At 46.2% G+C, this 14,471-nt stretch overlaps 1 protein-coding gene across 3 annotated transcripts in view; it reads left to right on the top strand.

The window, feature by feature from the left end:
• Positions 1 to 274: 274 nt before the first annotated feature.
• Vwc2 (von Willebrand factor C domain containing 2) overlaps positions 275 to 14,471 on the top strand; it is a 141,190-nt gene continuing 126,993 nt past the window's right edge. The window contains exons 1-2 of one of the 3 annotated variants that reach the window (XM_039092332.2): positions 275 to 1,126; positions 2,424 to 3,219. In XM_039092332.2, the coding sequence (XP_038948260.1) occupies positions 2,527 to 3,219 (693 nt within the window). In that variant the 5' untranslated portion in view covers positions 275 to 1,126; positions 2,424 to 2,526. The other 2 variants (NM_001109312.1, XM_017599335.3) reach the window with 2 other exon arrangements.

Here is a 14,471-nt window from a genome sequence, read left to right on the forward strand (position 1 = left end):
GGAGAGTAACCACTGTTCAAGAAATATTTCTTTAAACACCCCACTTTGGAGATTAATTTGAACATATACCACTGGCCTTTAGTCCTTTATCCAAGAAAAGAAACAGATTCAAGATCAAAGAGGAGCGAATTGACATCAGCATTTAAACAAGTCAGCAGCAGCTGCAGCTGCAGCTTCTGTAGTAGAGAACCAGAGCGTGTGCTATTTGAAATTGTCCACATTTCTTATTCTTCCTTGTTTGTTCCTCTGGGTTTCTGGATGTAAAGATGGAATAAACCTCCCTACAGTCTCCGCTAACACATCCTCAGGATTTCAAACTCAACAGTTTGGTTTACACTTCCAACAGCAGCAAAAGCAATCTATCCACTGAGAGCAAAGCCAGAGGGGGCCTATTAGGGGAGAGGATTTTAAAGAAAAGAATAAACAGAAAGAAGAAAAGGCAAGATGAAAGGTCCAGAGAAGAGTGAGTGACAAGTCTTAGATGGAAGCCTGAGTGCACCTGACAGGTGGGCTGAGCGGTGCCTGCCAGGGCAGCGCGTGCAGCTCGGGTCTCCTACCCACCGAGGGCAGGGCAACGCCGGCCCGGGTGGCGACGCCTCGTGAGCGTGGGCAGCGGAGGAAGGAGCGGGGTGCTAGCCCTATGCCAGGCAGCTGCGACAGGAGGCAGGCGGCGGGCGTGCGGCTCTCAGCCAGCCTGCATCCCATTGGCCCTCAGGACGCGCTCCGAGCTGTTCCTCTCCTCCAGGGCGCAGCGGATACCCACTGGTCCCCGCAGCTCGGTTTGGAAAAATTCTTTGCCTGGCTGGCAAGGAGAGCGAGACTGGGCTCTGACGGCTCCCTAGGGCGCGCTTCTTGATGGAGATTCAGGGACGAGACCCGGGGATGAGAGGTGGAAGGCAGCGCGGGCACTGACAGGACTCCGGGAGGAGGCTACCAGCCATCAGCAGCCAGATGAACAGGCTAGGTCAAATGCTCTAACCGGGTGCATGCGCCAGGCGGAGCGCGCTGGTCGGACTGTTCTCTGCGGTCCGCCCTGCGCTGGTCCCCGGTCATCACCAGAATGGACACTGGAGCCCCAGGGCCGCGCCCGCTAGAGCCCGGCGTCCCTCCTGCGTCCTGAGCTCATGTATGTAGGTGCCACTCCGCCGCCGGGGTGAGGGTGCATGTTGGAGGTCCACGCCGCGGGCATGGGGACGCCTCTGGAAACTACTCTATGGCCCATCTGCTGAAGAGGACCCTTTCCTGACTCACAAGTTTTAAATATGGGCAATTCGCCCTGGGCTGAGGTCCACTGGTGTTGGCAACGAGTCAGGGGCCAGCGTAATTGGAGTCCTAACAGAGAGGACTGGCTGAGATAGAGCGGGACAGAGGCACTGGTGTGTATGGAGAGGGTGGGTGTTTGACAGAGGCAAATAGAGACTGGTATGTCTGTACCCAGTGATGTCTGGGGGCTCTAGGTTCCTTTGGGTGGCAGAAACTTTGAGATCCATAAAAGGCTGGAAGACGCCCTTCAGTAAGGTAGTCTTGGCCCTAGTCCCATGTCCCTGCACTTCCAACCTTCTCAGAACTCCCTGGGTGAACAGCAGTTATTGATCACCAAGACCCCTCCGGGTTATATGCTATTACAAGATAGCCTCTAGCCAGTAGCAGTGCTCACATCACCCTCCAAGTCTCTTAGTGAGGAGCCAGTTACTGGAAGTGAGGTAGCAGCTAAGGAGTAAAGCCTCAGGAATCCCGGACCCAGCCGACCAGGCAGAGGCCAGATAGCTCCCAGGTTAGAGAACAGAGGGGCATGTACTCCCTAGACAGCAGCATCTAAGAAGTTACAAATGAATCTTGGGGTCTTCGGAGTAACAGCGAGCTTTTGTGGTTTTGCGGGGGGTGTTTTTCTTTTTTTCTCTCACTTCTCCCCCAGCTTCCTTTCCATGCACAAACCCCTCGGGCTGGAGAGGAAGGGTTTCTCTTTAATCTGCTTGCACGTTTGTCGGTCGGTCTCCAACTCCACTGCGGAATTGTGTTTAGAAACCTGCGGGAAATGCGGCCAAGACTTAGGGGGAGCCAGCCTAGGTGCCAGGATTTGAGCTTTGAGTGCAAGCCTAGCAGCCCTCACCCGCCCGTCTTTGCTGCATTTTCCGGCTCCGCAACCTGCCGGTGATCATCTCCAGTACTAATCCCCACCGCAGGAGACCCTCGCGGCCGGTGTTTTTCTCCGACTTGGCTTGCTGTCTATTCCTGTACATGTGTGATGTCTGAGAACCCCCTTGTATACCAGACACTGGGCAAGTTGCCCCCTCCCCCAGCGTCCAGCTCGTTAATCTAGTGGGATGCTGGAGCCCGGGCGGCGCCGGGCCGGGAGGGGGCCACGGCGGGGCCGAGGTGCGCGCGGGCCGCGGAGCTCAGTTGTACTGCTGTTCTCTCCGCAGGGACAACGACTCCCGGCTGGCAGCGGCGCGCCCCAGGGCTGTGAATGCGACTTGCTCAACGTCCGCGCTCCCCGCCCGCCCGCCCGCCGGGACGTGGTAGGGGATGCCTAGCTCCTCTGCGATGGCAGTTGGCGCGCTCTCCAGTTCCCTCTTGGTCACCTGCTGCCTGATGGTGGCTCTGTGCAGTCCGAGCATCCCGCTGGAGAAGCTGGCCCAAGCTCCAGAGCAACCCGGCCAGGAAAAGCGCGAGCACGCGTCTCGGGACAGCCCGGGAAGGGTGAGCGAGCTCGGGCGCGCCTCTAGGGACGAGGGCAGCAGTGCCCGGGACTGGAAGAGCAAGGGCAGCCGCGCGCTCTCGGGCCGGGAGGCGTGGAGCAAGCAGAAGCAGGCCTGGGCTGCCCAGAGCGGGAGCGCCAAGGCCGCGGACTGGCAGGTCCGGCCTCGCGGGGATACCCCACAGGGGGAGCCCCCGGCCGCCGCCCAGGAAGCGATCAGTCTGGAACTCATGCCCACACCGGAGCTGCCTGAGGAATACGCCTATCCCGACTACCGCGGGAAGGGCTGCGTGGACGAGAGTGGCTTCGTGTATGCGATTGGGGAGAAGTTCGCCCCAGGTCCCTCAGCCTGCCCATGTCTGTGTACGGAGGAGGGGCCCCTTTGCGCCCAGCCAGAGTGCCCGCGGCTTCACCCGCGCTGCATCCACGTTGACACCAGTCAGTGCTGTCCGCAGTGCAAAGAGAGGAAGAACTACTGCGAGTTCCGGGGCAAGACCTACCAGACTTTGGAGGAGTTCGTGGTAAGAGGCAAGAGCTTGCTAGCCTGGCAACTTGGCACCTTCCAGGAAGAGGGCAGAATGGCTTTGGTTCTATGGTATCTCCCCACCCCCTGTGTCTTTGAAGAGAAAGCTCCCCCTGGTTCTCTGAGGTGGAGGGCAGTTTGGATACCCATTTAGCATGCACTCTCTTAGTGCTGGGGCAGTCCTTGTTAGACCAGTGTAGAGGGCTGTTATTGATTTGATCAGGTTATTTGCCTTAAAAAGGTTCCTTTGGACTGAAACCTTGACACTAAGAGAACAGCTCCGGGTTATTGGCTACACTTTCAACACAAATTCATTGCTCCTAATTTAGAAGTGAAGTGCTCAACCTGTTTTCAAACACGGTGTAAATTACCCTGCCACTTGGGACACAGTCTTTAGTTAATGGCTAATTAAAGAAGACCAATCATATGCAGAAGTCGTTCCCCCCAGATCTGGAGTTCCGACTAACAAATAATTGTTCTAAGTATCAAAAGAAAACATTTTTTTGTTTACTAGTTGCCAAAACATGGTGGAAAGCAATATCGAGAAGCCCAGTTTGTGGTTAAAGGTGTTTTAATCGTAGAGGAATATAATGTGTTTTATTGCTCTTGATCTTCTGCATTGGGTTCCAGGCTAAGGTTCTCACATAGAGTGATTTAGTGTGGCTGTTTATCAGGCTAGGAGACAGATTATTTATCTACGTTTTATAGAAAAGAAACTGAGGCAGAGAATATTTTTTTAAATGTTCTGAAAGCAGGGCAGCCAACAGAACAAACTGTGCCCCGATAAGATATTCTTCTCTATAGTTTATGCTTTCACCCTTACGTCCCATTTGAACTATGGTCAGGCCCTATTGGAACCTTAGGTTTGCATGGTGCTCCTGCCCTGGTTGCCTGTGTTGTGCATGGTTCAAGGTGCATTGTCTGCCTCTGGCTTAGGAACCTTAGAAATGTACTCATCTCTGTGTTTGCAAACACCCCAAGCTAGCTCTGGTCTTTGGTTGAACATTCCAAAGACATTTTTTACCCCTGCCAGCAGAGGGCATCCTGAAGTTCCAAACCCTAAAGCAGAAGTTGGAAGACAGGAAGGATGGATGCCTTTGGGAATCCCCTGTAGATTTGTGGATTCCTGGACTCCGTGTGTGAAAGGCAGATTAATGAGTGGAGTGGATCCCAGTGTGTGGAGATTGTGAAGTGTTCAGCCAGGAGGAACTGATCTACAGATAATCTGCAAACTGTGTAACTGGCTTTGTGTTTTAGGTAGGAAAGATGGGTTTCCGTTTGCCTGCTGGTCTGATGCATGACTACAGTGAGACAGGCAATGCCCAGATAGATGTGGATGTCTTTTTGTTGCCGTTCTCTTTAAGAAGAGGAGCCTACTGTCCTCAAGGCTAATGAACAGGGAACAGCTTCAAAGATACCACAGTCTTTGGCTTCAGCACCTTGGAGAAAGACAACTTTGATGAAAATTTTACAGGGCCCAGACTCAAGAGATGTAGAGTCAAGATTACAGTCTTCAGTATGACTCCTGTGAACTGAGGATGCTGCCAGATAGCTCTCCAGATGTTTTGGATTCCCAGCCCAATTCTCTTAAGTGGTTTGGGTTCATAAGATAATCAGAGTCTTACAATGTCGAAGACAGTTCTTTTTTTTTTTTTTTTTTTTTTTTTTTTTTTTTTTTTTTTGGTTCTTTTTTTCGGAGCTGGGGACCGAACCCAGGGCCTTGCGCTTCGTAGGTAAGCGCTCTACCACTGAGCTAAATCCCCAGCCCCAAGACAGTTGTTCTTAAATTAATAACATTTGTTGCTTGTTCTGTTTATAGAGTTCCCCAGCACTTTAGAACAGCTTTGTGAGGTGAGCTAAAGAACTATTTTACTATAAAATAAAGAGCTGTAACACTTCCCAGAGGAGCCATCCCTGCACCTGAAATCACAAACACAGAACTCAAATTTCTGTTTTCATAATTCATTGCCAAACTCTAGGTGTAAAAACAAAACAAAAACCTGTCTTCTTTCTTTAAATGGCTTTTCCTATTTTCCTCTCTCATTCTCTCTCTCTCTCTCTCTCTCTCTCTCTCTCTCTCTCTCTCTCTCTCTCCTTCTCTCTTGTGTGTATATGCATATGTGTGTATACATACATGTACAAAGCCAGAGGTCAATATATACTGTGTTCCTCAGTTTCCTCCTTGTTTTTGAGACAAGGTCTTTGAATGAAACTGAAGCCCACTGATTTGGCTAGACTAGATTTGGCCACCTCTAGAGATCCTCTGGCTTCATCCTCCCCTCCTGTCCAAAGCATGAGGGTTACAAAGGTATACCACAGCACCTGGCTTTTATGTGGGTGCTGGGACTCTAAACTCTGGTCCTCATACTTGCAAAGCAAACTGGCTGAGCTATCTCCAGCCTGACTTTTCATTTTTAACTTTCACGCGGTCCTTATACATGTTAGGATGTCACATGCTTGTTTATCACATGGCTGTTAATAACTTTGACTATGTGCTTTCTATTATAATATATAGTTTACATAAAGCTTTTACTCTAAGAGATTCTTGCTCCTTGCTATTGGTATCAAGTACATTTTTAGTTATCTCTGCCCATAGAAGTAATTTGTACCTGTGGCTTTTGATTCTCAATATCATACTAGGACCCAACACTTGGATGAGAGGTCCTACAAAGGATCAGTATGGTAGAGTACAGACTCAGCTTCAAAGCTTGGAGGATTTGGAAGGCAGTGGATGGATATTTACTTTACAAATGTTCACATACTTGCATTTATCAGTCAGGGGAAGAGAGCGGTGGGGGTGGAGAGAGAGAAAGAAAGAGAGAGAGATTGATTATCTGCCCATCAATCTATTGTATGACATCCTACACTAATGTTCAGAACTTCTTTCCTTAGCACAGAAGGAAGTGAGCTGGAAATAGGAGGAAGGGGACTTTCTTTCCTGAGGACATGCAGAGCCCTGCACCAAGCTGGGCTCTGCTTCCCGACAGAGGAAATTGCTGACCCTGCCTTGTGGGAATTTGAAGTGGAAGGCAGGTGAAACTCTGGGGCTGCCAGCTGCCAGCAGTTGCCTGTGATGTGTGGAGCATTTAGCTCCTATAACATATCAGCATTAACTTGGTTCTATGCTTCCTATCCTTGGACACATGTTTCTAAACCCTTTCACTGCAGACTCTCATCCCTGTCTTTTAGCTCCTTTCTGGATACTTTAGCCCTTATCAAATCTATTTATAGCTATATTATTTATGGCTACCTATCAGTAGAAGACTTTACTGTTCAACAAAATACCTCAAAGGTACTCATGGTGACCTCAAGATGGTAGCCTCACTCCTCCAGGTGGCTGTAATTCCATTTATATCCAGTATAGGAGGTCAGGTTAGAATGTTTTTCCGTTGCCTCTTGCCTGTATAACAATTGTCTCATTCTTCAACTTATGGCAGCGGCAGACATCCAACACAGAACAACTTCTATCTGCTTTCTGCTTTCTAGGAATATTAGTTGGCTGGTGTTTCCATAACAAGCACCAAATTTTTAAAAAAAATGTGCGTCCCAACACATAGAAATGCATTACCTTATCATCCTAGGGGCTAGAAATGTGAGCTCAAGGCCCGTGTAGGCTTAGTTGTGTCTAGGATGCTTTCCTTGGCTTGCAAAGGGCTGTCTTCTCTCTTTATTTGCTCTTTCTTCAGTATTTGTGTTCAGAGATTCGTTTTTTCTTTTCCTTTGTTCCTTGGTGGCAATTGTTACTGTGGGGGTTGAATGGGTGGCCTTCCACAGGGCAAACACTCTAAGGTAAATTCCTCAACCCTAAATCTCTTGCCAGGATAACCAGAACTGTCACTCCAATGACCTCATTTTAACAGTTTCCCCTCTCAAAGGTCAGGCCTCCAAGTGCAGTCAAATTATTAGATATTGGGGTTCTGACTTGACAGTGTCTGTCAGAATACAGTTCACTCTGCAGCACAGTGTCAATGACCAGAGTCCACCTTGTGGCAGTGAGACTGAGGAACAAACAAGACATGTTGGGTTAAAAAGGGACATATCTACGTGGCCAAAGGAAGGAACTATTTTTAATGAAGGCCCAGGGAAAGATGATAATTCCAGGCCCACTGACCATCAGCCTGGTCCATACAATTGTGTCAGTTTCATTCTGATTGCCACTTTGGAGTTTTTATGTTGTTTCTGTGGCCGCACCCTCAAGTCACAGCCAGATGAAAGGTGACTCTGCTACTCTGGTGAATTTTAAACCTGTCCCCCATGATGATTAGCATTTAGTGAAGAAGCAGATTGAATTTGAAATTCATTGACAAGAAATAAGTTTATTTTGGTCTACCCAACAAGTTGTTCGCACTGTGGGAATTCTGGTTCTGAAGGATTCATGAAGATATAAATGGAAGTCTGTAACCATGTTCAGTATTTCAAGCCAATGGAACTCATGGGGCTCACTGAAGTAAGGCTGTATTAGGTAGCTAGCTGCTTCATGTTTCCTTGCTTCTGGTTAGAGAGCATCAGCTCAAGGTATTCAGCACTGTTTGCCGAGCAATGAGGAGCTCATTTGGCAATCACTATGTCTTGGAAAAAGGAAATATGAATTATTAGTAGGCATTGCTTAATGAATTGTCTGTTGGAGCTCAGAACTATTGAGAAGCAAAAACCTGTGGGATTCCTGCAGGAAAATTTATAGGGGCTACTGAGTTTAAAGCAAGCTCTCTCTCTCTCTCTCTCTCTCTCTCTCTCTCTCTCTCTCTCTCTCTCTCCCTCTGTGTGTGTGTGTGTGTGTGTGTGTGTGTGTGTGTGTGTGTGTGTGTGTGTAAAAGATTCGATATCTGGCTTGCCGTTAACTGTATCACAAACATTTCTAGACTTTCATCAAGGAGAAGAGGATTTTCACATGAAACATAGAACCAAGCCTTCTGTCTAAATAGATATCTGTTGCAATTTTGGATAAATGCCAGTAAAAAAAGACTCAATCATATTTTTAGTCTAATGGTGTTTATATTCTTTTGACTGATATTGCATAGCCAAAACAATGCTATTACCATCTACCCTGACTGAGCAAGTATTCTTTTGTGCGAGGCAGTAAGAATGGCAATTAGATCCAACTACTTGTACAAAAACATTTACACAGACTCAACAACCTGAATGACATTTATGCCTAATAAGAAACTGGATGCATTTAGCTAAACATGTGTTTTTATATGTTTATGATGTTTTAGACCGAAAATACAATAAATGCCTGTATCTTTTAAATTATGAACTATTGAATTGTAATGAAATAAAAACATCTAGTCCTAGGCAACCCATAAGAACAAAGGGTGACGATTCAATCAAGCCACAGAACTTTAGGGGTAGGCAGGACCTTAGCAAAGACCATACCCACCTGGGGCCCAACAGTCGAATCCAGCTGGAGGTTTCCCAATAGCTAGCTCATCTCTATGGAGTTTGTTTGTCTAGTGCCAATATCAAACAAGTGAAAGGTTCATGTCAATATGCACCTGTCTAGTTCCTGTGGCAACGGGATGACTCTTAGACAGCAGCTGTAGAGGGATAGCCTGAGGAAGTCATTTGCTCCCACACGTGGCTCCTTCTCAACTTAGCAGTTGTTGTTTCTGTAGACATTCGTCCTAACATTTCCCCTTAGAACATGAGGACCTTATTCAATGCCATGTGCCTGCTTACACGCTGAAGGAGTTCTAGGATCCTCACCCTATTTGATGGCCTGTCCCACTTTCTTCATCGGTAAGCATGGAGTTCTTGGCATGTGGACATGCTAGTGTGAGTCTTGGTCTGCCACATGCTGCACCCTGGAACACTTTCAGGCCTGCCTTGTTTGCTGGCAGAGAGCAATTAGTGGTACCCCGAACATCTCTTACCAACAGAAAAAAGATGAGGTTACTGAAAACAGTTTGCATTTATGAAGCTCTGAACAGATGGACGGAAAATCCTGCTCTTGACACTTGTGCAGATGCTCAGATGAGTTCCCCTGGAAAGATCTGAGAAGTGGCTATGCCATGGTCTGGTCTAGATCTCCCTGAGCCTCTATCTGAAGATACTCTAATCATCAACTGCTGGTTAGTAGAGCTGCGTTTTAAGAATTTTTATCTAGATTAAAATCTCCATGTTGATACATTCTGACATAAGACCCATCCTGGCATTTACTTCCTAGAAAAATTTTAATTAACATGTGCTGTGTACTCAGCAAGATCTTGGAGACTTTGTGAGAAGCAAATGGAACCCTCTAGTTGACAAGCAGGGCCACTATGGTATGACATATCTGGAGACTCTTGGTGGGGAGTTCTAAGTGGACAGGAGAAAGTCAGTCTTCTGAGCTGTGGCTCAGTATTAGTAGTAATAAACTCAGTTCTTGATGATGGCTTATTTCTAATTGATAGGAATCTCCAGGACAGATGTCTTGAGGGAAAGAAAAAGCTGTTCAAATGAAACAACTATCAGCTAATAGGTAATATGGCTTAACTGCAGAATACCCACACCATAGACTTTCTACCCACACTGCTCTGCTCTGTAACCATCCGTTCCCAGTACTTTTCTGACCATGTAGCTAGACGTCCTTCTTGCTGCTCATGTGTTCCTAGGCTGATATCCTGCCAGCTGGATCTCTCGTCTCATTCTATTTCTGTCAGGCATTGGGGTGCAGCCAGGACATGGCCTGGCTTTCGAATCTGCAAGAAAGGATGATGTCAGGCCTTGTGAGTTCTCTCAGAAGCCCTAGGACAGTAGAAAAGCATGAAGACCAAGAATTAAAATGTTATGTAGATACACTCATTTTCAGTAATGACAGAACTTAGGATTTAAACCCAAGGAAACCATTGCTTTCATGGCAATTTGAAAGATGGGCAAAATTCTACCTTTTACAAAATATACAAAATCGTGGATATGATATAAAACCTATCCATGCTTGTCAATATTTGATTAAAGTAAGAAAATCTATTAAAATCAGAGGATTTTGATTCACAATTTTGGAAATTATAATCAATGATTGATAGACCTTATTGGTTTTGGCCAGTGGTAAGAGGCTATGCCTATCATGTTAGGAGCACATGATAGAGTAGAACTGGTCATATCAGGATCCAAGCTCAAAAAGAGAGGGAGGGTCAGGTCAAGGATCCTCAATACCCTTCAGGAACATCCTCTCAAAGGCTATGGATCTGTCCGTAGATCTATTGCTCTAAGGTCCTCCCAATAGTAACATTTCAGAATTGAGCCTTTAATGTATAGGTTAAGAGAGGATATAAAAGGTCCAACCATAGGAATATCTTTTGAAAAGCAAAACTGAGATGCTAAGAAAGTAAAAGACATTGATCGCTAGAGGTAGAAATTATTTTCCATAAAGTCTGCCTTGGTGTAGGGGCCTCTGGAAGCCTCTTAACTCTGATGGGCCCAGTCTCGTGGGTCTAGGAAACTATGGAGGGAATTAGAACGTTATTTGCTTTATAAAGTTAGGGTCTGTCCTTACAGGGCCTTTGCTGTTGAGTAGAAAGAGTCTTAGGGTTTCTTTGTATGGCTCCAGTTTCTGCACTCACATCTTCTTACAGGTGTGAAGTCAGTTCACTCTTCCAATGATGTGTGAAAAACACAAAGTTTTCTGTCTTTCCTCAAGTTACTTGCGTAAGAAGAGACCAAAAGTCCCCATCCTGAGCAAGCACACACTGAGGAGATGCACCTTCCGCCTAGGCCTCTAGACACACCACAAAGAGCATTCTAAGTGATGTGAATCATCTCCAAGTAAACCTGAAATAGTTAGAAGAATCAGACTCATTAGCAGGAGTCGGGCAAGAGCAAAGCTGTTAAACCTTTTTGAGATCCTGAAATGAGTGCAATTAATGTGAATCAAGAGATGGATGTTGAAAGAAAGCATCTGGATAAGAGGTACAAATGTATTTTGTTACTTGCCATGTTTGTAAGTTAGGTCAAATGCAACCTAAATTAATGAAATGATGCCGAAAGAGGCATTTGTGTCCAGTAGTTAGTGGGTAGATCAGAAGTAGGTTTGTGATTGTTACTTGTCCTTTTCAAATTGACTAGATTTAGAAACCTCTAGGAGGGACAATTCCTTGGCATGTCAGTTAAGGGTTTCCAGTAGGAGGAAAAACCTGACTGTGGGCTGCACTTTCCAATACAATGGATAACCAGTTGAAAAAAAAAATGGGTAAGGTCTAATTTAATAGCAAAGCCATCTCTTCGCAACTCCTGACTAAGGATGCAACGTGACCCTCCATTTCACATACCTTGACTTCTCCACCATGAGGCAAACCCTTCTTTAAGTTGCTTTTGTTCGATGCTTTCTATCAGTAACAAGAAAAGTAGCTAATAGAAGGTTAGACGCTAATAAAGGGTTAATCTAGTGCGTTGACAAGTAAGTATAGAGGAGCAGACTTATGAATGGAATAAAGGAATGAGGTGTCCCACTGCAGCAAGAGAGATGCTGAGGTCTAGTGCGTCTCCCTAGACTGTGGGAGAAATCAGGGGACAGTCCCATGACTTTGTGGTTACAACACACGCCAATTTTCTGATTCAGAAAACCCAGAAAGTATAAGCAAGGATGTAAGGAAGGGTAAAGAAGACTTGTCTACTTTTGTCACTCTGAGTCTAGTGAGAACAAGGACATAAGAAAGATGTTCAGCACCATGAGCAGCCAGAGAAGATCCTGTGTGCAGCGCTGCAGAGGAAGGGCTGGGCTGGAGATGAATGACTGTGCAACAAAGACAGAAAAAGATGGGAAAAAGCAAGTGTTAATCTGGCTAATGCATCCAGCACTGTCACTCAGGGGGGAGCCTGGTAATCTACTTTGGAGCAATAATAAACTGGACAAAATGGCATGTGCCTGTAGTCTCAGTTAATGACTTGTCAGACTTCAGAGTGCGAAGGGAGTTTCAGGCATCAGACAGTAGAACCTAGGTCTATAGCTGGAAACCTACTGTGTGCAAAACAGCTGTACAACCCGTACCCATGGTGCATGGTGATAGATAAGTGGATACTGCACAGTGCCTGCCTCCCCGGGTGAACGAAGAAGAGGCAGATGAAGCAGATATACCTATAACTGAGTTGGTTTTCTCGCCCTAGAGTTTGAATTGGTAAATTTGAATAGGAAAACCCTTTAAGTCCACCTTCTGAGTGACCTCAGAAAGGAAGTCCAGTGGGCCAGTCTCAGCTTTAGACTGGATCAGGAAATAAGTGGACACACTCAAAGGCCCCTCTGATGTCGAAGCTTCCCATCACAGGCACCACCAGGCTCCTTTTGACCATGAGCAGTTTGTATTGGGCTTTCTGTAATGAAGAGCACTTTGGAATGATATTCCTTCTTATTTGGTTCTCTGTACCCATCATGCACTGGGCAACTTCTGAAATAAATAGTGCCTCCAACCATACAGATGCTCCACATGTCCAGCTCTCACAATGTCCTCTTATTCTTTCAAGTTTTAGGTGCCTTTTACAAAGATCTCTCAGTCTTAGTAGAAGGCTTCAAGTCACATACAATCAAATTACTTTCAAGCAAGTGACTGTTCTCATTCATTGCTTTTGGTGTGACAAGAGATTTGACAGTCACTTTCGAGACAGACCCTCCTCCCTGAGACAGTCGGAGAGCTGTCTTTAGTCCCCTTGGGTGTAGTCAGTAGATGGGTAGTGAGACATATACCTTCTTGGGTAGATCAAGAAAGCCCTGAGCACGGTTGCATTTACCCGTTGGTACCTAGCTATGTCAGGCATGTAGAAATGTCAGTGTTGAACGAGTTAAAAGTCAAAAAGGACTCCGACAAGGCTGGAAGAAGAGAGGTGAGTGGCCTGAGGGATAAACTGTGCTCTCAAGTCTCTGCTTAGATGGCATCTTGCTGTTGGCAGAGCTTCTGGACTCCAGGGCTCTCAAGGAAGACAAGAAAATAAGATCATCTTGCCCTGGCTAGTAGGGAAGGAAAGGGGGCACACTTTAATGATTAGGTCAGAGGAATATTGGCTCCTGTATGTCTGCTTGCAAAAGTGGGTCTCTCTGTGGGTAAGGGAGCCCTGTAGGCTCCTCTGCTTAGAGGTTAAGGCCTCAGACAAAAAGGCTGGGTAACCTGGAGACACAGCTGGTACTTTATTCACATGTGTGTGGATGGCACAGAAGGGGGCTTGCCTGGGGCTAAGATAGAGGACAGCAGAAGGGAGCCAGCAGTGCAGATAGTGAGCTGTCTCTGAGCTCTAAGGCTGAGTAATTGACAGCTGATGCACTCGGATGGACTGCAACATGACAGCCTGACTGATGGAGTCCACACTGGCTTCCAGAGAGCCACCTTTGAGCTGTGGGTGCAAGCCCTGCTGTCATGGCACTGTTCAAAGGCGAATGGACATATATTTGGAGACTGTCACGATTATCTGTTCAAGATGAGCTTTGTTTGCCTGCTTACATTAAGAACGCCAAAGAGAGAGAAACATTGGTTTCTCTCTCTCTCTCTCTCTCTCTCTCTCTCTCTCTCTCTCTCTCTCTCTCTCTCTGTGTGTGTGTGTGTGTGTGTGTGTGTGTGTGTGTGTGTGTTTGGGAGTGTGTGTAAGACATGTATACACCAGTTTCAGTGCATTAAACATGCCTTCACTTGGCTACAGACCCCCCAACTCTGTTCACCTTGTTCACTGTGTCATTTTTCTACCTGAATGATCCCTAAACTGAGTTTATGTTCCCTGCAATGGCATCAATTCACAGGTCTTCTCAAAGCCTTCTCAAGTATGTTCTTTGGAACATACTTGATTTTATTCCTTTATGTATTCAGCAAATACTACACCCTCTGCTTTACTCTCCCAAGGATTACTTAAGAGTTTGGATCTTCTGGGTTATTATTTGTTTTTGTTCTTGTTTGTTTGTTTTTTTTTGTTATTTTGTTTTGTTAGAAAAAAAAGGTGGTTTGCCTTTTAATGAAAGTTTCAGGAAGGGCTTCTTTCATACAGGTTGGCTCTAGATAGTTGATCATATGCACATCACGTAAGGAATCTGCAAATGAGTAAATTAATTATTGGTACTACATAAGAATCTCAATATCACCTAGGATCCCCAAGGGGGGTCACTGGGGACTCTGAATCTGATTGCCTATATACAGCCCTATGGCTTTTGGCATGCTGGAGTGCAAAACCTTCCTATGTTGGTCCTGATAGATGGCAGAAGCACTTGACCTTAGAGTCTTAGAGGTTCAAGAACTTCCCTAGGTTTTGCAGGGCCCAGCTGCTGGCCATGTTTGAAGGAGAGTTGTGGTGATGCCTTGATAT

Source organism: Rattus norvegicus, chromosome 14 (genome assembly GCF_036323735.1).
Source record: "Rattus norvegicus strain BN/NHsdMcwi chromosome 14, GRCr8, whole genome shotgun sequence".
NCBI lineage: Eukaryota > Metazoa > Chordata > Mammalia > Rodentia > Muridae > Rattus > Rattus norvegicus.